Source organism: Ailuropoda melanoleuca, chromosome 7 (assembly GCF_002007445.2).
Source record: "Ailuropoda melanoleuca isolate Jingjing chromosome 7, ASM200744v2, whole genome shotgun sequence".
NCBI lineage: Eukaryota > Metazoa > Chordata > Mammalia > Carnivora > Ursidae > Ailuropoda > Ailuropoda melanoleuca.
The window spans coordinates 69,038,465-69,062,597 of record NC_048224.1 but is presented as its reverse complement, the minus strand read 5'-3'; the positions used below and the strand labels follow the sequence as shown (position 1 = coordinate 69,062,597).

General features: G+C 35.0%; 1 protein-coding gene across 8 annotated transcripts in view; it reads right to left on the bottom strand.

Annotated features, from left to right (window-relative positions):
• The window catches only part of PAN3 (poly(A) specific ribonuclease subunit PAN3), a 129,028-nt gene that overhangs the window by 22,713 nt on the left and 82,182 nt on the right, over window positions 1–24,133 (bottom strand). For 4 of the 8 annotated variants that reach the window (XM_034665013.1, XM_034665018.1, XM_034665017.1 and 1 more), the window contains 7 exons: window positions 14,640–14,887; window positions 13,453–13,509; window positions 12,156–12,260; window positions 11,035–11,092; window positions 2,791–2,952; window positions 2,436–2,552; window positions 2,247–2,348 (listed from right to left, as the gene is read on the bottom strand). In XM_034665013.1, coding sequence (XP_034520904.1) covers window positions 2,247–2,348; window positions 2,436–2,552; window positions 2,791–2,952; window positions 11,035–11,092; window positions 12,156–12,260; window positions 13,453–13,509; window positions 14,640–14,887 — 849 coding nt within the window. The remainder of the gene's footprint in view (window positions 1–2,246; window positions 2,349–2,435; window positions 2,553–2,790; window positions 2,953–11,034; window positions 11,093–12,155; window positions 12,261–13,452; window positions 13,510–14,639; window positions 14,888–24,133) is intronic. The other 4 variants (XM_034665016.1, XM_034665020.1, XM_034665019.1 and 1 more) reach the window with 2 other exon arrangements.

Below are 24,133 nucleotides of genomic sequence, written 5' to 3'. Positions count from 1 at the left end.
AGAAAACATTAGACTTCTATGTCTCTCCAAAAGTTTATACACACGCTTTTTTTCTTTTAGTATACACAATAGGAAAACCGATGATTGCCTTGTATTAGAAGTTACTACAAATTAAAGTATATATAGTATACCCAGGGAAATTACTACTTTTCAAGTGATATTTTCAAATACCAGAAAAAGGAATGATTCCTGTGAAAATATAAACATAATATATCAATTAATCAGTCAACACCAAAAATAAAGATTAAAAAACAAACAAACTAGAAAGGAGTGCTATAATCAGTGGTTCTCAACAGGGGTCAATTCTACTCCCTAGGTAACATTTGGCAATGTATGGAGATATTTTTGGTGTTGCTACTGGAGAAGGGGCTTGCTACTGGCATCTAGAGGGTAGAGACCAGGGACGCTGCTAAACATGCTGGAATGCACAGGACAGCCCCCACAAAATCATTATCCAGCCCTAAATGTCAACAGTGCTGAGGCTGAAAAACCCAGCTATAAATTAAAGCCAACAGTCATCTCACAGGTGTTACTACTAAAATAAACTTGAACAACTACAGCTATATTCATCTATAGGAAAAGTTATACCACATCCCCTTCAACAAAATTATGTATGTGTCTACAAATGACACGGCAAAAGGAAAAAAAATGACCACACCATATGACCAGATTTTTAACGTGAAACAGCCATGTAACCACAGCTTTCTTCTTCCAACTGCCAGAAAGCAAAGTTACAAGTAAACGGAAGTAATATATTTTTATCCACAATTTAGAGTCCTTAAAGGAGTCAAAATCCAAAAGATACTATAATGTGGACTCACATCTTCCTTCCTCCTTAATTTCTCTCAGTATGTATTCAAGAAAATCTTTAAAAGATTAAAAACCACAGTAAAAATTGCAGCGGTTTTTCCACTGTACTTCAATAATAAACATTTTTTAAAAAGAATTCAATGCTTCTGAGGCGCCTCAGTGGCTCAGTTGTTAAGCGTCTGCCTTCGGCTCCGGGCGTGATCCCGGAGTTCTGGGATCGAGCCCCACGTCAGGCTCTTCTGCTGGGAGCCTGCTTCTTTCTCTCCCACTCCCCCTGCTTGTGTTCTCTCTCACGCTGGCTGTCTCTCTCTCTTAAATAAATAAATAAAATCTTTAAAAGAATTCAATGCTTCTTTCCTGTCCCCAAACAAGAAAATAATACTTACATTTTCCTTCCCCAAATACATAAGTTAATTAACAGACATCTCAAAATGGACCTTTTATTTTGAAGCAATTTTACCCTTTAATAAACACTTATTAGAACATAATTGCAATATTTTGGTTCTTTGCAGTATTTGAACTGTAAGTATGGGAAAGGGGCAAAAAAAGAAAATATTCCCTGCTTAAGTAAATGTTACTGAGAACTTATTTTGAAGACTAATTCCTTAAGTAACATGGAGTCCTACCTTTTAAAAAAAAGCATTTGTTTAGGGAAATCATTTCATAAATGATATATAGTCACACTGGACTATGAGTCATTAAATTATACTCAGAAAATATAAAACTTAGGGGGGAAAATACAATAAATGAAAGATGCAATGATACAAAATGATAAAAGGAAAAGGAAATGATGTGACAGGAAGCCAAAAAACAAAACAAAACAGAAAACCAAGCCTGTAAAGAAATATATGAAGAGATGATAACGGTTGTGCTTTGGGCAGTGAAGCACCAGGTATCATTTTTCAAACCGTCTTTCTTTAGAAAGCACTGTATTTTTAAAAGAAAAAAAAGTGTTTAAGAGGCAAAAAACTTTTGGGGCGCCTGGGTGGCTCATTTGTTAAGCGTCTGCCTTCGGCTGAGGGCGTCGCGATCCTGGCGTTCTAGGATCGAGCCCCACGTCAGGCTCCTGGGAGCCTGCTTCTTCCTCTCCCACTCCCCTGCTTCTGTTCCCTCTCGCTGGCTGTCTCTCTCTCTGTCGAGTGAATAAATAAAATCTTTAAAAAAAAAAAAAAAAGAGGCAAAAACTTTTATCATATTCTGTTATTGAGATTTCAGATACCTCCATAAGTCTTTCTCACCCCATCTTCATCTCAGTCTATACACACAATACACTATTTCCCAGCTGGTTATGGGCTGACTTCTATTCTTTGAGACATTTCTTTTTAAAATGCACTATGATTACAGGGACAAATCTACAAGCATTTTAAAATACAAAACTACTCTTCCAAAGAGCAAAACATTTGTCAAAATATAGTGTGCCTGCATCTTTTTCTTACCCCATTTTCTCTTTGTGAAATAGGCATCAGCATTGGGGTCATTAAAGTGTCTGCTCATCATAGTCTCTCCTCCAGCATGGAAATCATATGCAAACACAAGAGCTTAAAATAAAACACAAACACTCATTACTGCAATCTGCCTTCAAATAATGAAGCCCACAAGCAGAAAGACAAGTACAAATTACTCACAAGGCTCTGCAAATGCTTTAGTGGTAAATACTTCACGCAAGGTTACAATATTTGAGTGCTGAATTTTTTTCCACATATCAACCAACACCATGCACTTCGTGTTAACAAGACGAAAACCTGAAAAAGAAAATCTTTTCTACTAAACTGTAAATGATATCTCCCCTTTATTCCATAGAAATGTGCAGAAAGAGCTATGTTCTATATCATTTATGAGCTAGTAATTTCCAAATGAAATAATAAATTTATTTATTATCCTTTAAACTTGCATATTAAGTAAACAAATATATGCAGGAATGTTTCAGTAATCCTAGCCTCAATAACATGCTTCAAAAAGAGGATAATTTATCTTCCTTACCATGTATCCTCCGAAGGCAATATGGCAGATCATCTTTGCTATTTACAGCTTTGTAGCAAGATGTAATGTATCCAAAATTACTTGATTTCTGTATCCGATTGGGTGGTGGCAGTGGTTCTAGAGGAAACAGGCTATGGTAGCTGTCAACTTCTGTAGGGACTGCTAGAGTAATTCATAGGAAGACAACTTTAACTTGCTAATATTCATCAATCTCTCAGAGTAATAAAGAAATCCAATCTACCATAAACCACCAGTATCAAAACATACTTTTGAATTCTGGAAATGTCAACATTCATAACAATTCTATAAAACGAACTGGTTTCACTATCAATAAAAATAGGCATTATAAAACAATGAAAGAACAACCAGATTTCATACACTCGAAAACATCTTTATCTCATAGCACAATACAACTCTTTGTTTCTCAGCTATTAGAAACAATTTGTGTAATCACTTAGAGATGTTAAACATTTCCAATTCTGATGCTGAATAAAAATCAAGACAGATTTTGCTTCTTTAAACATTTTAGTTTACACAAAATATATTTAGACAGTGGTGTTAAGCATATAAATTCTTGTTTTTCAAAGCGTAAAGAAATTCAAAAACAAGCAACATTAAATTGGAGAGTGTATATATAATATGTTTGTGTGTATATGTACATATAAATATGGCAATCTATCAAAACTTTCAACCATGGGGCAAAATAACACAATTTTAATTCCTAGCAAAATAGAAAGAAAATAAAAACAACTTTACCATCATGATTTCCATGTTCCTCAAAGTAAGAAAAATTATGTTTAAAAATAATCGGGATAATGTGTTGGAATTTGCTCATGAGACTCTTGTTAGGCCTTAAAAAAACTGTTATCTTGAATCCTAATTTGTTTTTTCTTACAAAGACTAAATGTATTCAGTAGCTGTTTTCTCTATAGAATATAGTCAATTTCTTTTCCCTTCTTTATCGCTATTTTCTAGAACAAGCATGTATCAGTTTTACAATCCAAAAGGACAAGAGTTTTTTAATACTTCACATATAATCAAATTGTATTTTCCAATTGGACAGCTTTCCATTCTGTTAAATACCTTGAATGACTCAGGAACATTCACTATATTTCAAATGAAAAGCAAGCTAAATGAACATGCAGAATATGCAACAGAAAATCATCTAGAAAGGAATACAACAAAAACTTCAACAATTGTAACCTCTGAGTGGGAGGATTTTTATTCTCTTTGCACTATTCCATACTTGCCAAACTTGTTACAAAAAGTATGTTTAACACTGTATTTATTTTTTATTTTTATTTTTTATTAGAGAGAGAGAGCAAAAGAGCGCACATGCAAGCAGGGAGGGGGGAGAGAGAGCAGAGGGAGAGGAAGAGAATCTTAAGCAGGCTCCACACTGAACACAGAGCCCAACACAGGGCTTGATCTCACAATCCCGCAATCATGACCTGAGGCGAAATCAAGAGTCAGACGCTTAGCCAACTGAGCCACCCAGGCACCCCCGTTTAACACTATTTTTATTTTTTTATTTTTTTTAAAGATTTTATTTATTTATTCGACAGAGATAGAGACAGCCAGTGAGAAAGGGAACATAGGCAGGGGGAGTGGGAGAGGAAGAAGCAGGCTCACAGCAGAGGAGCCTGATGTGGGGCTCGATCCCATAACGCCGGGATCACGCCCTGAGCCGAAGGCAGACGCTTAACCGCTGTGCCACCCAGGCGCCCCAACACTATTTTTAAAACACAGCAATAAATCTCCTTTAAAAAACTCACAGAAAAAAAACAATAATTTTTGACTTATGACTGTTAAGAAATACATGTGAAACCCTCGTAAGAAAACTGTCATTCCAGAAGACAGGTTCAAAATGACCCCACTTGTCTTTGCTAAATTCTTACATTCACCATCTCTTAGCTTTTGAAACCACATGAGACAGAACCCTCTATTTCTAAGTAAGGAAAATAAGGATCACACATCTAGAGAGGGAGCTGGGATGCAAACTCAGCACTCTGATTCTATAGTCGTGTGCTCTTAACCACCAGACAGCATTTTGGCCATACTACAAAACAAACACTGATTCAATCTAACTTTCAAAACAAGGTCAAGTGGCACGTTCTTCTGAAATGAAGCAGTACAGGGAGGTATACACACAAGGGAATATAGCTGTAACTTTTGCCCATTCATTACTTTAATGATCAGTGTAATTTCCACATACAAATGATAAATTAATTTTGTTTCCTGGTTATTTCATGAGGCGCATCTAACAAAAGGAAGTCATTAATTTCAAAATACTAAAAATGTAATGAGTGTCTACTATGTAGTAGTGAACCCATACTAATGAAATATGGGTTCTTATCAAGATGCTTAGAAAAAAAAACAAACAACAGAGATTGCTATAAAAGATAATACAGTACAAGGAAAATAGCTATGAAACAAGTACAACTCACCGCGGCACTGGTCCTTAAACTTTAGCACCCGTCAGAATCATAGAGAGGCTTGTTAATACACAGTTTGCTGGGCCCCATGACCAGTGTTTATTTAGTAGGTCTAAAGAAGGACCCAAGAATTTGCAATTATAACAAGTTTCCAAGTGATAATGAAAAGACGCTACTGGGTCAGGACCACATTTTGAGAACCACTACACATGGAAACAGAAGGGAGAAGGGCGCCATACCCAAGGATACTAGGAAAGATCTAACAGAAGATTTGGTACATGTACCAGAAACTGAAGGATGAGACTGCTTTCAGTGAGCTAAAACGAGTTGAAAAGAGTGCTTTGCTTTATGGTGAGGGAGTAAAAAGAACCACCACCACCAAGGCTTGAATGTGTACACTATGTTCAGCAACTGTGAAATCTCATGTGGTGGGAGAACAGGGTATATCACAGAGGAGGTGCAAAGTGGAGAAAAAGCTGAGAGAGTTATGTTGGGATTGGATCAGAGGGAAATTTCAATGCTATACTAAGGACTTGAAACTCACTATGCCAAGTAGTGGTACTCATAGCATCAGTGTGACAGAGTGAGTGAGGGACACAATCAACTAAAAATCTTACACTCTTAACTCCTTTATTCCTATTTGTACTTTCAAAAAGGCATGTTGAATTCTCCACATTACAGGAGGAAAAAAAGATCAGTGAAAAACTAGGCACTATCCAAAGGATACCCTTCCAGTGTCTTATTCTGATGCAGTGAGAGATATTTTACACCCTTGTAAACTATATGGAGATAACTACTAGCACTGCAAAGTAACTCCTGTCCTCTTCTATGAAAAAGCCAGTTTGCACATTCATTTCAACATTCCTGCTCTGTAAGTCTTATAAACAGTTCCTCATGACTTAAATAAAATCTTCAAAATGCTTATTTTTATGTCTGTACATTACGATTTTTACCTTGTTTCACAGTCACCTTTTAACACTATATTTCTCACTCCACTCTGAAATAATCATATGTGGTCTAATATTAACCATAAAAACCAAATGTTTCCACTGATAGGACCAGTCATTGCTGTTCTGCTCTTTCTTTGTTCCTAGTTCAATTGAACAAATGCATAAAATTAAGTATGAAAAAAGGGAAGTGCCTTATGACTAAATGGAGATGCCTAAATCACTGTTAAGTAGCAAAAATCAAAGTAAAGAAAATCAACTTGGAAGAGTATGGATAGAGCTGCACTCTTTAGTTCAGCCCCAAGTTTTAGTCTGGGGTCCAATTCCACCAAATAATATTAAAAATAATGATAAAAAAGGAAAATGTTAGTGTCTTCGCTCTATTCAACCTTACTTCCCCTCAAAGAACATACAGAAGGATAGGTTGGATCTAAGATACTTAATGAGACTCACTATGGTTTCTCAACCTCAGCACTATCGACACACTCTTTGTTGTCACAAACTGTTCTGTGTATTGCAGGGTGTTAAGCAACCCACTAGTAGCCAGTAGTACTCCACAACCAGGTGTGACAATCAAAACTGTTCCAGACATTACCAAATGACCCATGAAGGGGAAAATCATTCTTGGTGGAAAATCCCTGTTCTACAGGAAATAAATTATGATTTCAAAGTTGAGAAGTACTCATCTGGTGGGAGTAAGAAGTATGGAATGGAAAAGGGAGAGAGAAAAAAACAGCAAGACCAAACATTAATAAATGAGCCAACATGAGATGAAGATTAAGACTAAACAGAAGACATGAAATAGAGTAGTTAGAGCAGTGACAGGGGGAAAAAAGTATTTATTAAAATTTGTTGAACATGGGGGCACAGAATTGGATTAACCATAACCTTTAGCTTGTGACAATCAAATCACTGGTTCATGTCTGTGCAGGGCCTGCTTTTATTTAGTTAATTATTCTTAATAACATAATAAGCATCTGCAAACTCAGCACTCAAAACAAAAGCTCAGACCTTCACTTTAACTTACATCTAAATAATGGTTCTACCAACCTCTGCCTTCCTTTTCTCACTTCTTTCTCTTTTTATAGTTTTATTACATATAAATATACACATATGCATATACACATACATTCACATAAATGCAAATATGTATTATAATTTTAGTTAGCTTTACAAAAAGCTATCATGCTGTATGTAGTCTCTTGCAACTAACTTTATTTACTATTACATTACTAAGAGTCTTCTATGTTGTTACATGTCAGTGAACTTTCTGCATTTAAGTTGCTGTACAATATTCCATTATCTGACAATATCACAATTCATTTGGATTGATCAAAGTTTCTGCTATTTTAAGCAACAATGTCATGGATACCTTACACATTTTGCTTTTGAAAATGTATAGGAGTTTCCAGGAAGAGAACTGCTGAATTATAGCATACACAGATACTCAGCTTTAGGAGTTTTCCAAAGTGGTAACAGGTTCACCAATTTATAGTACCAACAGCAATGTACTGGAGAAACTGTGGATCCATATCCTGACACTTTATACGACCAGGCTTTAAAATCGGGAGCCTGGGTTGCTCAGTCAGTTAAGTGTCTGCCTTTGGCTCAGGTCATGATCTCCAGGTCCTAGAACAGAGCCCTGCATCGGGCTTCCTGCTCAGGAGGGAGTCTGCTGCCCTCTGTCTCTCCCTCTGCTCCTACCCACTGCTCATTCTCTTTCAAATAAATAAATATAATCTTTAAATAAATAAATAAATAAATAAATAAGCTATCTTATTTGTATTTTCCCCTAATGATCAATGATGTTCAACATCTTGTCATACATTTATTGGTCATGTGAATTTCCTCTTTCTTCACATGCCTATTTGCTATCTTTCGGCCCTTTTTCAATTGAGTTATTTATGCTCTTACTGGATTGTGTTTTTTATATTCTTTGTCAGCTGTGTAAATATCTTCTTCTAGGTTTCTCCTTTTTTTTTTTTTTTTTAAGATTTTATTTATTTATTTGACAGAGAGAGACAGCCAGTGAGAGAGGGGAACACAAGCAGGGGGAGTGGGAGAGGAAGAAGCAGGCTCCCAGTGGAACAGGGAGCCCGATGCGGGGCTCGATCCCAGGACTCTGGGATCACACCCTGAACCAAAGGTAGATGCTTAAGGACTGAGCCACCCAGGCGCCCCTAGGTTTTTTCTTTACTCTGAGTATCTTTGGATTATTGTTTTTAATTCTAATTTAGTAAAATTTATCAGTATTTTCTTTAAGAGTCAATGATCTTTGTTTTCTGTATAGGAAATCTTTCCCCACTGAAATATTAAATCTATTCACCAAGATTTTACAGGAGTTTTGTTTTGTAAAGTTTCTAAAGTTTTACTTCATACAGTTAAGTTCTTAATCAATTTGGAGTTGATTTTTGGATGTGGTTAAAGATAATGATCCAATTTTATCTTTTACCATAAAGAAAACCACTTTTTCCAATGCCATCTTTCCCCACTGACATACCACATCTACCACAGAATGTGTCTGGACTCTCTTTAGCCTGGTCCATTAACCAATTTGCCTAACCCAGTGCCCCATCCCCATCTACATTATTTTAATTATTACAGACTCAAACTATGCCTCCCCTCCCTCCATACACCCAGATTCTTCATCATCATCTTCAAAGTATCTTGAGTAGTGTTGGCCCTTTACACTTTGATAAATGTTATCGTATACTACGAAAAGCTCTGTTATGCCATAATATAATTTTAAAAAATAAAGACCAAACTTCGATTAGAAGTTTGGAACTTTCAGGGGTGGCTGGGTGGCTCAGTCATTAAGCGTCTGCCTTCGGCTTAGGGCGTGATCCCAGGGTTCTGGGATTGAGCCCCGCATCGGGCTCCCTGCTCTGCTGGGAGCCTGCTTCTTCCTCTCCCACTCCCCCTGCTTGTGTTCCCTCTCTCTCTGGCTGTCTCTCTCTCTGTCACATAAATAAACAAAACCTTAAAAAAAAAAAAAAAAAAAGCAGCAGCAGCAGCTTAGAACTTTCAGCCCTCTCTCCTAACCCCCAGGGAGGACAAAGAAGCTGAAGATTTAGGTCATCACCAAAAGCTAAAGATTTCATCAACCACGCTCACACAATGAAACTTCAATTAAAAAAACAAAAAAAAAATTAAAAAAAAAAACACCCTAAACAGTGGGATTCAGAGAACTGAACAAGTTGAACACACCGAGGTACAAGGAGGGTGGCACACCTGGAAAGGGTATGGACGTCCCTGTCCCCCATTCCCCATCCCCCACCTTACTTTGCCTTAGATATCTCTTCCACTGGCTGTTCCTGAGTTATGTATCCTCTATACTAAACCAGCAGTAGTACCTAAAGTGAGTCATTCTAGCAAATTACTGAACCAGTGGGGTGGGGGGATGGGGAAGGGGTGGTAGTGGTTGTGGAAACCCCCAAATTTGTAGTTGGCCACACAGAGTGTGCATAGCCGGGGTAACCCATTTCAGATGGCATTTGAAGTAGGAGCAGTGCTGTGGGACTGAGCCCTTAATAAACAGCTAGGACACGAAACAGGTGTCAGAAGAATTACAAGTAAAAACAGCTCAAATGCTTTGACTGTAATTATACTGAACCTATACATCGGTTTAGAAAACCTGACATCTTAATCATTATGTCTTCCTATTTATCAGATAGTATTTTACTCTATTCATCTCACTTAATATCTCTTAATAAGTCTCCCCCATTGAGATCTCACATATCTTTTGCTGCATGTATTCCTAGCTGATAACCTGAAACGACTATAAATAGCATCTTTTCTTTCCATTATATTTTGAAGTTATTGGCTACTGGTCTACAGAAATTTAACTGATATGCATTAATCTTATACCCAGCCATTTCCTAAATTCTATTACAATTTCAAATTATGTCTAATCTACAGTCATATTATTTATACATGATTGCAATCATAAAGACCGGAAAGGCAAAAATAAACCTATTTGGTTTTCTTCTTTTACCCTGGCTAGGGCCTCATAGACAATGTTAAATAATTAAGGAAAATTCCAACCTGAAAACCTTAAAGGCTATGACAGATAAGTTCCCTGTCCATCTAAACTGAAAAGACTCATCTTAAGGCATAATAGCTAGACATATTCCTTTTAATTCTTTAGCAATCAAGAAGATGCACAGTGGACTATGTTGAATCCTTGATTACAACCACGTTTTGAGATTATCTCTATGGCAAATGTATTCCTACTGCATTATTTATAAAGTTTTGCTAAATTATACCATATTTAATCTTGCTATATACAGAATAAGCTAGGGAAAGAGATTTAATTGTATTCTAAGAAACACTGTGGTACAGTCAGAAAAACTTGGTTTAAATTCTGACCCAGCCAGCTGATTACTAGCCATTGGGCTTCAATGGCAAGTTACTCAGGCTTCCTGTCAACCTCAGTTTTCCTCATACATAAGAGGGAAAAGGTAGTATTCATGTCTATGTCATAGAATTTATTGAGAAAGACATATAAACAATTTAATTAGCACATTGTCTGGTACACCATAGTTTCAAAAATAATAATTACCTTCCCCCTCTGTTTAAGTAACCAACCATATTTCATCAAGTTTCAGAAGACACAAATATTTTCAGTGCACGGTGAGGTAAATCACCATGAATTCTAAAACCACCTAATTTTTTTTGACGAACTAGAATACTGTCACATGTAGAAGTGAAACAAACTAGATGATCAGTGGCATCTTGGAACTCTTCAAAAGTAGATTTCAAATAAATATATTCATAACATAGCAATTGCTGTTCAAGACATAAAAACATGTACACAGAGATTATAATATCCTTTAAAAAGGATGAATCAACTCGCATTTTACCTGGCATATCTGCTTGATCGATTTGAGCCATTGTTATTAAATGCCTGTTAATCAGCTCCTAAGAAAAGAAAACAAGCATATTTACATATAAACATAGCTTCTGAAATTTGATTTTCTATTATAAATAACATAATATTAATGTTTTTTGGTATGTGTACTTTTTAATTTTGATAACATGAAATGACATTTCTAATAATGATAAAATGTCTAAATAGTTACGATCAACCTACCCATAATTAGGGTTGGGGTTAAGTAGCTGTGTTATAACCCAAAGCACATAACTAACTCTGTGGCTGAAAACTCAAGGCCAACTCTAAGCTTGTCAATAATTCACTCATCAACACTATACTGGCACAACTTACTTCTGTGAAATAAAAATTTTTCTGAGACTGTAAGTATAAAATGAAATTCTACATATCAAATAATACCCAGATGTTTACCTAAAAAAAAAACTAAATTATTTTTCAAAACCTACTTTATAGAAAATATTAAGCTCTTTTAAAATGAGGTTTATTTCTACGCCAAACTACTTATTCTCATCCTATAGCTATTAGAAAACACTGTCTGGGGGCGCCTGGGTTGCACAGCGGTTAAGCGTCTGCCTTTGGCTCAGGGCGTGATCCCGGTGTAATGGGATCGAGCCCCACATCAGGCTCCTCTGCTATGAGCCTGCTTCTTCCTCTCCCACTCCCCCTGCTTGTGTTCCCTCTCTCGCTGGCTGTCTCTATCTCTGTCAAAAAAATAAATAAAATATTTATAAAAAAAAAAAAAAAGAAAGAAACACTTAAAAAAAAAAAAAACACTGTCTGAAGGTTAGAAACCATTTATATAATTTATTTAATATATCTTAGAGAGGCCTTTCAAAGTATAGGATATGAAATACAAAAAGGTGGCCCATTTAAATAGCGTTTGTTTTATGTCCTAACACATACTTGCAATTTTCTTAAACGACAGGCTTCCTTAAATAAATATATCAATGAGAACTCATAAATTCTGAATTTTATCTGCTTTAGTTCAGCATATATAAACTGTATGACTTGAAAAGACCTTTGTTCTTTCTCCAGTTGTTTGCTAAAGCACAACAGACTTTAGTATTTCCACCAGGGATTCTGAAAGCATACCTGTCGGAGTTCATCAGCCATGAAGAAGGAAGGTGCATTCGCTTTTGGTTGCATATAAGCAACATGAGGTGCAGTTGGAGGATAAATATGATAGTTTGGAAATACCTAAAAAGGTAGGGAGAGGGAAAATGTAATACCAATTGTTCTCAATTGATGAGCTTTATCGTTGTTTTAAATGGCAGTGATAGATAAATGGATACTTTTAATGATAATGAAGTAAACACCTCAGAATAGCTGTCATTAGTATATACTTTTTGAATTAACTCACTTTAAAAATAATATTATAATGTAATAATGAATTTAAAAATCTAATGAGAAAGGAAACATTTCTTCAGATACCATAAAATTTAACTTCCAATGAGAAGCCAAAGCTCCTCTTTGGAAGAAGAGTTATAGAGTTTGTAAATATTTTTTAAAGCAGTTGGAAGAGAGGAAGAAAGCAGATATTCAAAGTGTGTGGATTCACTCAGATAATGAGGTAACACTGCCCTGGCTCTCCAAGAACCACCCCCTTGAAGGGTTTTTTGTGGCCAACCTAAACAAACTGTTATGTACATACTGATTAAACACTTCAATCTGCAACAGTAAAGAGGACCAACTGACTTAATCTGGGTCTGGGTCTGCAGCTTAGGTGACCAGAAGGGTGCAACAATCTACTTAAATACAGTCTGGGCAAACTACAGCCAAGTTACTAAATCTTCAGCTTCCTGGAATTGAACTCTTCCCCACCCCCTGACTTCTTTCTTCCCTTTTCCTCTGCCTCTCCTTCCTCTTCACTGGTCCCTGATACAAAATCGATGTACATTCTAAACTATCTTTTCTTTTTTCATTTTAAAAGCTAAGACACTTTTCCCCCCCTCTTTGAAAAATGAATTCAGCTGATTTCTGCTGCCCTCTGATTACTCTTGCTCTGGATCTCAACCAGGAAGTGGTTTTGTAACACCTGTAAGGTTTCTTTTAACCTATGTCTGTAGGGAGAATAATACCTTCTTTTTCTTGCCTTGGTTTTCTTACACCACATAGCACAGTTTGGCTTAACCACCTCAGGTTTACCATGAGCATATTTTTAAGAGTGGTCTGAAGGGTAAAAACATCATAAAAATGTGCCATATATAATCTTTATAAAAACAGTTGAGACAGTTTTGTGACAAAAGAACCTCTTTATAGATTAAATTTTCTTTCTACAAATACGATAAAATAAAAATGTAAGTAATTATAAAATATAATAAACCCCCAAAAAAGGTAAAACATTGATAGAATTCTTACTTGAAAGAACCAAGGAAAGTCTCTACTCTACCTCAATTATTTGACCTTCTGTTCGGCAAGCTGTTCTGTGATAATTTTTGAAAGATCTCTGACCAAAAACAAAACAAAACAGAATAAAACTATTAGCTATTTATTAGTTTTTAAAAAGCATTTTACATAATTTACAAGTACTTCTATAAATGTTTTCACATTTATTTCTCATAAGGAGGTTAGGATTATTATCCCCATTTATAACTGGGGAAATGGGCTCTGAGGTACTAAGATTCAAAAGTCACAAAACAATGGCAGGACTGGGACTCTTAAAAAACATAAAAGAACTCTGTCATCTTTCCATTCAAATTGCCTTTTAGTAAAACATTAATCAAAATAAACCATTAATTTAACTTGTGAGATCAAAATCTGCTTACTAAAATGCAAGTATAGTTTTCTTCTAAACCCATCATCTCTAATTATGTCAAATGTCTACAATTTACATCAGCTCTTGTGTTTTAATGGCTGGCTTTCTAACTCACAAGCTCTCCAATGACTACTTATTTTTACTGTACTAGTTAAAAAACAACTTTTGAACATGGACACAATAATGAAGCTAAAAGGTACAATTTGTGGAACATGACGACATTTCCCTCTCTGCCCTTTCCCTCCTCCCTCCTTTGTTAGCTCTTTCCTCATCCATGATCAGGGCTCCCCCTGGGCTTCTGCCCTCCTTACCAATAACCCATATTGGAGGCCTCTTATCACTTATGTGTCCTCCACTATCCAGAGATGTAGAGATTAAATCACTGCCTCATCTCACAAAATCATCAGTTTGCTTTCAGTAACTATGGTAAGAAACCATCTACTTTCTCCAACTTCTTATTAGAGGTAAAAACTACCTATACCTATAAACAAATGTGGAAAAAGTCAACTCTAGCTAGCACAAGTACTAAGTAACCCCATGAGCAAAACATGCCATGAAGTACTAAACTAGAGCTTGAATATAACCTAATTTGTGATTAAAACCAGATTTGTCCAAAACTGGAGTTATTATTACTGCAGAAACAGTTTACTTTGAAGAGATAAGAAGAGATTAAAAATATCATCTAAGTTAGAAAATCAAAATACTCACTTTTTCACATCACAATAAAAAGATGCAAGAGGAGGTAAACCTCCTCATTAATCTCATTAATAAGAAGGAACTGTTGTAAGAGTACTATCACTTCTCCTTTAATGCAGACATACCATTCCAGTCAAAGGTGCTGGGGTTGTGTCTGTATAGAAGTAAGTCGTCCCACCGACAGTTTCCTTTTGGATCACCTGACCAGAAGATGGAGTCTGAGAAACAGGATTATTAACAGGTGTAGAGGCACTAGAAGGCACCATGTAATTTGCTGGATTTGGAGTGTGACTTCTTCTTCTGGGAGCAGGAGAAGTATGTGGAGTGATCTTGGGAGAATGAAGAGGGGAAGATCCAGCAGACAAGGACATTCCTGAAGAAGATGTAAAAATGTTTCTTAGAGAGCAAAAATTGGTTTTAAAGAAACACATCTGGAAAATAATATGCAAACATTCATTTGGAAGAAACATCATCTTTAGCAAATTCAAGTTCAAAAATAAAAGCCATAATTTTATCTTGGTTTGTTTCAGAGAAAGCTCTGATGAAAGCAAATGTAAAGACATTTCTTTTTTCAAAGATAAGACATTTCCGAATAAACTAGGAAATTTATTGCAAGAATAGTCTCCTCCATATCAAGGTTTACATGAGAAACTTCAATAGTAAGAATCATCAGTAATTTAACAAATTAATTTAATGGAAAAATGAGAAACAACAAACTGGGACTCTTGAAAAGCCTTTTTATAAGCCTTTATAAAAGCCTTTCTTTCATAAAGGGCCCAATTCCCCTTTTGTGAAGAATCACTTAAAACTATGGCTGTTAACAATACAATACCACATTACCCTAAAGTAGAATAGTATTAAAAATCAAACTATTTAATGAGATTTCCTAGATTTCTTTTGGCCAAATACAATTAACAGAATGGTTTGAAAGAGCAAAATTAAGTCTAGTCTTAGGTGAAATACATGACAGCTTACACATTATATTTTTTAATCAAACAATATACACTGTTTTGATGCCTTTTGTCTTTAACTCTAAATAGGCATATACTAAAACAAATGACAATTTCTGCAGATACATACTTTGTAAAAACTAGGCCAACTGATGCCACTAGGTTCTAACAGAAGTTTTATCTAAACACAACTAGTAAGAAACCATTCTTTGTAAGGCATCCTCTATTATGATTCTAAGGTGAAGAAAGGGAAAGGATAATTGTCTTAAACCTTCAGCAGATTCCAAGCTAGCTGAGAAAACAAGACCAGGTCACATGTAAAAGACAAAAAATGACTTACAAAAACACTCAAATATAAATTAATATACTGCAAACTACATGCATAAATGCAGATGGAATGCAAATTAATTAAAACCAGGTAGAATTAATCAAAGGCTTAATGGAGGTGATCAGTTCTGAGCAGAGATTGAAAAGGCTTTCTAGAGCTACAGTTACACTTCCTGAAAAACTTGGCTTATCCACAAACTGCTTTCTGGCTATTTGGGGAATGACTAAAAGCCACACCGTTAGAGTAATATGCCATCTCACAATGCAAGGAAAAAGTTTACCAAAATGCCTCTGGTCAGAGAAATATAATTAACAGGGACATGAATTTCAATTTTGAGGCATTCATGAAACACCAACATTGTTTTTTGGAAAGATGTAGGTGGACAAAACTAAAGTGAGAACTGAGATAACACTTATCTTTACTCTGGATAGCCCTTTGCACTCTCTAAAGAGCCTTAACATAATTATTTCGTCTGATTTTCTGAGCAGCTAAATGAGTTAGGCAGGTGAGGCAGGTCAAGTTACAAGCACCACAGCAGAGATCAGAATTCAGACATGAAGAGGTTCTGATTTGACCAGTGACATTTGTGCAAATTCAACATTTGGCAAAGCCAGGACTCAAACTCAAGTCTCCAAATTCCACATGTAATACTCCTACCGCTATAACACAATGTCTACTGCATCGATGTTAAAATAGGCCAGGCATTCTCAAGTACGTCTTCAATGTGTCTAGACAGACTAAAAATCTAAACCCCCTCTCAAAAAATCATTATTTATAAGGAAGCCAAGCTACCATATTAAGATCTAAGCTTATTAAAAAAAAAAAAAAAACTGTTCCAGGGTTCTGTTTTTCTAACTCTATATTACACATTTAATTGCAGGTTAATCCATAGAGCAAAAATTGAATTATTTAACTATTTTCAAAAGATACATATACCCCACTTACCTAATATGAAATGCATTTAAGATAGTTTTCCTAAAGCTAGTGTCCAAGTCTTTCCAAGACAAAAATGGCCAAGTCACCAAAGATGAACAAATTTGTTTACTACCTTTAAATTAAGTAAGAGCAACAAATACAGCTACGAATTCTTGAGCACTTTCCATGTGGCGGGTACTAACAAAAGTACTTCATATACATCAGTCTATGTGACCCTCACAACAACCCTGTGAGGTAGGTAGAGTGTATTCACCTCACTGCAAAGAAAACGTTTAAAAAGTTTTTTTTAAAGTATATTGTAAAGACAAATACAGGTTATTAAACAAAAGAATCAAGAGTCAACTCAGGTCTATTTGATTGCAAAGCCTGTGCTCTTAGCCAATACCCTAAGTCTTTGTACTAGAAAGGGAGATCCAATGCTCATACTAGTAGCATTAGTGACTACATAGGCCACGGGGGGTGGAGGGGGTGCAGCATGGGGTCCAGGGAAAGATTCTGACACCAAACAAAGTAGGTGTGCAAGTGAGACAAAAGGTAGACTCCCTCTTTAATGCTGAATACATGGCAAAAGATTACCAGAAACAATCTGTGGTCAGTTAAGAAGGAAATTCAGTATAGAATTTTTAGGTTGTAAAATAATAAGCTCTCTCCTAGAATTTTTAATTTTGTAGCTATTCTAATAGAAAGTTGCAGCACCGAAATCTGAGTTCATATATCTGAGCTGAGGCAGACTACAGTTATTTAAATACATTCAATATAAAGCATGTACACTATTAAGCATCACCACCCACCACCCACAGGGGTAACAGGATATTTAAATGTATAGGAAGCTAAAAATGAAATTAACCCCTAAATCACTGAAACATCAAAACCTAGCCACAGCTTTGTGCCACCGGAATATTTTACAAACATTCTAAGGAACTGAGTAAAATATGCACACATCTGCTCAAAGAGAGGTATTCTGAACCTAACTACTGTGAAGACAATAGCCACAACATACTTAATGTCAACTGCCTAGATACAACACTAAGTTATAAACAGCACAAAGGAATAGAAACATACTACAGAAAGGAATAGTCAAAAATAAAGAGAATTAAAATGAACAGATTTGGTTTCATCTCTCTCACAATGTAAATACTCCTTTGTAAGTTCTATCTTTCGTTATATTGGGGATAAGGGCTACTTGTGGTTATTATAACACCAACACCCTGCTCTTAACCGGTACTCAACCACCAGAACACTTAAGCAAATACAGTAATCACCGAGGATACCATACGAGACAATCTGGAAGAATGAAAATTTGTATTTAAAAAAAGATGATTTAGAAGTATTTCCTTTTTGTATTTATTTTTTTGTGTCAGTTTTTGTAGTTTATTCTTAGAGTGACACCACATATCATAACTGCACTATAATTTATTAAATGAATATGCAAACTGTGAGACTTAAGTCATATATGTTAAATTAACTGCTTTAGAACATTTTAAAAAATCTTCTCTTAAATGTATCCCAACTCAAATAAAAGTGAGAAAACAATAGAGATGCTCCCTGGAGGAGTTAACCAGAGCAATTAACAAAATATAAGAAATGATATTAAAAAAACTTCAAGGCTAATATACAAAGTATCAGTGTTTTTGGACGACATTATTCTATACCTGAAATTAACAAGAAAACCAACAAAAAAGACTCTTGTAAATAATGACAGAATTCATTAAAGCAAATGGTTACAATATTAACATATACTAAATGAACAGCATTCCTAAATACAAACAACCAGTTAGGGCAATATTGTTTCTGGTAAATGAGAGACTGAGCTAGCATGATCCCCTCCCCTCAACCCCTATCAATGCTGTGAACACACGGAACTATGAGATATAATACGACCCAAATTTAAAATATAGCTGAGGTTAAAAAAAAAAAAAAAAGAATAGCAACAGAAAATTCCTAGAGTAAGTAATTAAAGAAAAATTTGGAATTAAGAGGTTATTCTGTGGAAAGTTTGAGGAAAAAACCTAGGCTAACTGAGGCTTTAATGCCCACATGAGAATATGAAACTTATGGCCTTCAGCCCATAACACATGGGGAATGGAACTCTAATTTCAGTGTGAAGCCAAGAAGTCTGGAAAAGCTGTAACATCAGTGAATGTTTGATGAGAAAACTTATTTTCTACTGGCCCATAGAGGCAAAAAGTAAGCTTGCTTGTGGAAGAGATGGAGGAAAGGAGAAGGCTGGGGTTGTGTCAAAAGAGAAGAACCCCATGCCTGTACCATGCACACGTATAGGAGAGAAAATTCCCAGAAGACTTCTCGTCACAGAAATCCCAGTGAGAAATTAACATAAAGCTTGAACTGCACTGGACATTTGTAGGAAGCAAACACCAACTGTTTTGATGAATGCTTCTACAACCCAGAACACACAAGATCTCTCCCCAGAAAAATAATCCCACTTAAAAGAACTCCCAAAAGAGTCAGCATGCACAATATACTTGAGAATTAATACCCTGAGAAAAAGGAATCTCAGAAAACAGAACACTGTAAAAGAAAACTAAAATGATTAAAGACATGAGAGAAATGACAAATATCAGAAAAAACAGAACGTTTGTTCTTCTTAAACAGAACCAGACTCTTTAAGAGTGAAAAATATAATCACTGAAATTAAAGGGAAAAATTCAATAATGGGCTAATATACAGAATATATAAAGAACTCTTATGACTCAACAATAAAAATAAATAAATTTAAAAACAGGCAAAGAATGTGAATAGACATTTCCCCAAGAAGATAAATGGCAAATAAGCATATAAAAGAAGCTCAACATCATTAGTCATTAGAAACATACAAGTCACAACCACAAAACCGCTTCATACCACTAGGATGGTTACAATCAAAAACAAGGAGAGTAACAAATACGTTAGCATATTCACCACTGAATTGTATACTCTCAAAGGGTGAATTTCATGATTTGTGGGTTTTACCTCAACCAATAAACAAAATATAAAAGTCTAGGCATACACTTAACTAGAAATATAGGGCTTGTATTAAGAAGAGATTAAAATTCTACTAACAGAAACAAAAGGTAACCTGAACAAAAGGAAACAAATACCTGTACTTACTTGTTATAAAGATTTCAATTCTACCCTAAACTAATGCTAGTTCAATATAATACCAATAGAATTTTTTGTAGTTAGCCAAACAAATTATATCTATGTGGAAAAATAAACATTAAGAATAGCCAGGAAAATTATTAAAGAAAATTAAGTACAGCAGAAGAATAAAGAAAAAGTAAAGGAAGAATAAAGTATAAGACCAGAAGATAGTAAAAAGTGATGCAGTAATAAAAATGTTTGATAAAGAGTCACATAAATAGTGGGTCAATACAACAGAATGGGCACAAAACTCGACCTCAAATACATAAGAAGAAATAAGATAAAGGTAGCACTTCAAACTTTAGCAGAGGAGAGGACAGCAGTCAGTTATGACAATTTACAGCTGTCACTAAATGACAGAATGAATACAGACATAAGCAAAGATAGTTATTTGGATAAAACAAGATATAAACAACTGACCCTTTCATTCATTTTACCCACATAACTTTCAGATAAATATTCAGACTGAATATTTAAGAGCTCAAGAAGAAAAGTACCTCAAAGAGTATTTTTAAAAATATAACGTTACAAAGCCACAAAATGAAAAAGTCAAAAGAAAATGTTAATTAACTTCTTCAAAAATAAATTTCTTACACGGCAAAAAAGATATTTCCAACACTTAAAGAAAGGCTAATCTGCTTAATATAGCTCTTAAAATATTAAGAAAACAGAAAGCAACCAAAACGAAAAGGAAAAATTATACTACTAGTCAGTCTGTCGACAAGAAAATTGAATGCCTCAAATATATAAAAAGATGCTGTTATTCACTCACAATTAAAGACACGCAAATTAAAAAAGCATTATCACTGGCCTCCTCTCACATTGGCATAGAATAAAAAGTTTATTTAGACAATTATTAAAAAGGTAGGTAGCATATAAATACTGTCACACACCCGTCCTATCAGTTACTACAATCTTTTGGAAAACAATCTGACAAAACCTATCAACTAAGACTTTTTAATTGACATGATAATGGTTAAAAATTCAAAGTCATAAAATGAAAAATAAAAGCTGTGAACTCCATAAAAGTGGATATTTTTGTCTTGTTCATCTTTTAGACCCACAGGAGTCACCGAATAAATGCTCACAAATAAATGCTAATGTTACTTTTAAATCCCTTCTATGAAAAAACAAAAAGTAATTATTTTTTTCTTTCAGAGAAGTTAAAAAAAGGATGTCCTTTCAGATACAGATGCACCTGAGATGCCAAGAGCAAAGATCTCCCTAAATATGAAAACATTAGAAACATTCCTTTTAAAATCAAGAACATGACAAAAAATGTCAATTATGGCTACTTCTAAATAATACCATATTAAAGGCCTTAGCCAATGCAACAAAACAACAGAAGAAATGTTGCAAAGGAAAAAACAGAACTATTATTTTCACACATATAAGAATCTATAAAATACTAGAAATACCAAAGTAACCAACATAAAAAGGTCAATCACATTATCTATACACTAGAAATAATTAGAAAATTTTTAATTTTTAAAAACACCAATTATAATACCAACAAATACTAACCACAAAGTGTCTCAGAAGATCTAACAAAATGCACGTAAGACCTGAACACAAAAAACCATAAAACTTGTTGAAAGACATTAAGGAAGACCTGGAAAAAAGATAGAAAAGGAGAGACAGCCCATGTTCATAAACAGGAAGATGTAATGATGATGAATCTCTTCAAATAATCTAAAGATTCAATGCAGTTTCCCTGAAGACACCATGCTGCCTCACATATCCACAAGTCTCCCAAGCTGCTTCCTCCTCTGGGACGTTAATCAACAACCCTCCTTTGCCAAAACCAAATTCTCTAAACCCCATCCTCATAGTAAATTCCAATTTATCCTTCTGAAAAATCTTCTCACTCTATAAAAAATTTTCTCGATACCTGTGTTTTAAAATTATTCCCATCATTTTGAATTTTATCTTTTGAAGCAAGTACCACACATTTTAAATTATCTCTTTGTAGAAAAGAACCATACCTTAATCCTCTCAGTATTCCTAACTATACTTTGTTACAGCACAGTTGTAGCACGCAAGAAATCTGTTAAGTATAGAGGTGAAAGTTTCCTCTTTTTGACACCAACAACCAAGATGCTAAATAGAGCAACAGCCATGATCAGGAAATGGGAGAAACCCATCACCAGCATTACCTGAGTATAACAAGAAGTTGGGAGGGAAAAAAATCAACATGTAAGCTATCAAGTGGCATAGATGTTGACCATCGCTATTTAAAAGCAAATGTGAAACAAGCCAAAAACCGTTGTGAAAGAAAGAGACGAATTTGAAAGAATCTGGGGTGAAGGACATTCTTCTTATAGAACAGTCTGATTATTCTAGCATTACTCTTTCCAGGTCAATGTAGTGTTGGTAAACCTGGCTTACACAAATAATTTTAACAAAGTTCCAATAACCAAACTAAATCCCCAACAATAAATTGTCATGTATGACTATACTAAAAAGAACAGTTTAGATAAGAAATTATCAAGATATATCTCATACTGAACAGATGGACTTAAACTGAAGAAAAACAGAAGAAGCACTATCTTCTTAGCAACAGAGCCAATACTTGGGGCCTCATCCAAGAGAAAAATCATACTAAGGAATTCATGTGATAATATCCAGTAGTACAAAAAACAAAGTTAATACTAAAAATACATTTCTTATTCATTTTTTAACCAAATTCCCCAATAACACCACCCTCCTAAAATAAAACGATACACAGTAACAGCCCAAAACACAGACATTAAGTTTTTACTCCTAAATTCTAACAGTGTCTTAAACATGCTAACAATACATTCTTTTCTTCAACTTTGCTGATGATTTAAAGGATGGGTATAAAAGATCAACTCCAAAATTAGGTTCAGAATACTTCCCCGATTTGCTCTTTCAGTGCTTCAGGCACAAACTTTAATTCTTAGTTATTTTTTTTATCACTGGCTATTAGCTATTTTTAGCCCAAAGAGAAAGTGAGTTTAAGTATTTAATTATAATCATTTTAACAATTAAAAGTTGGGGTATCACAGAGTTATTTGCAATTTGATTATCTGCAATCTGCAACCTGTCAAACAAATTATTTGCAATTTGCAACCTGTCAAACAAATCCCCAAGATACTCTAGTTAACTCTTCTATATGCAGGGCAGACTTCTACCAAATAGAACTTCTTGAAATAAAATGTTAACAGTTACAGAGTAACATCAGAAATGCATTAAACTCTCCATATAATAATTACTGTATAAATAAAACTGCTTTAAAAATATAATCCTTAGAGTTTCTCCATAAATTTAGTAACAAAGATCCTTGGCTGGGGGGTCCTCAGGACCACCCCCATGTTTAGAAATTCACTGGATCTCAAAGGATTCAGAACTTAGTTGCACTCATGGTGAATATTTATCACAGCCATATAATAAGCATACACATCCAGATCTCAAGGGAAAAACACACAGGTGGAGCCCAGAGGAATTCACGTGTAAGTTTCTTTAGGCTCTCTTCCTTTCATGAGGTTTCACACAGCTCACTATTCCTCCAGTACAATACATGTGCACAGAGAAGCCCATCAGAGACTCCATGCCCTTGGTTTTTATAGGGAACTGATTATAGGAACCCTCTGCCTAACACATACCAGAATTCCAAACTCCCAGAAAAAAGCAGGTGTGCAGCATAAAACACATTGTTTACATAAAGAGTCTAGGCACAGTAAACCACTGTCACCATTTGGGGAACAGTGGGAACACTCCTTAACTCCAAGTTCTGGACATCACCCAAGGGCCAACCTTGCAAGCAGGCTTTATTTTAAAGACAAGAGTCTTTAGCCTGCGAAGTTAACTCACTGTTGCACAGACACCTATAAAGTGAATATTGTTACAGAAAATACAGGAGCAAATGTTCTGTTATTCCTATCTAAACATATGCCTCAGGGAAGGAACAGGAGAAAAAAGTAAACCTTAAGATAGGGCAGTGAATTTCACTACTTTTTATCCATACACCTTTAGAAAAGATAACATATATTAGTGATGTATACTCCATGGCTAGGAAATATAGCAAAGAAAAATTAAATGTAGTTCATACAAAAAGGAACTGAACATATGTGCTTCATCAGCTCCTATCTCTAAGTATTTGAACTATCTAAATATACACCCTAAATGTTATAGCTTCAAATTAGATTTTAGCTACTAACATTAAACAGAAAAGACTTTGTATTATCAATAGTTAAGTTATATTTTCTTAGCTCCTAGCATCAAAAATTATAGAAGCCATTCA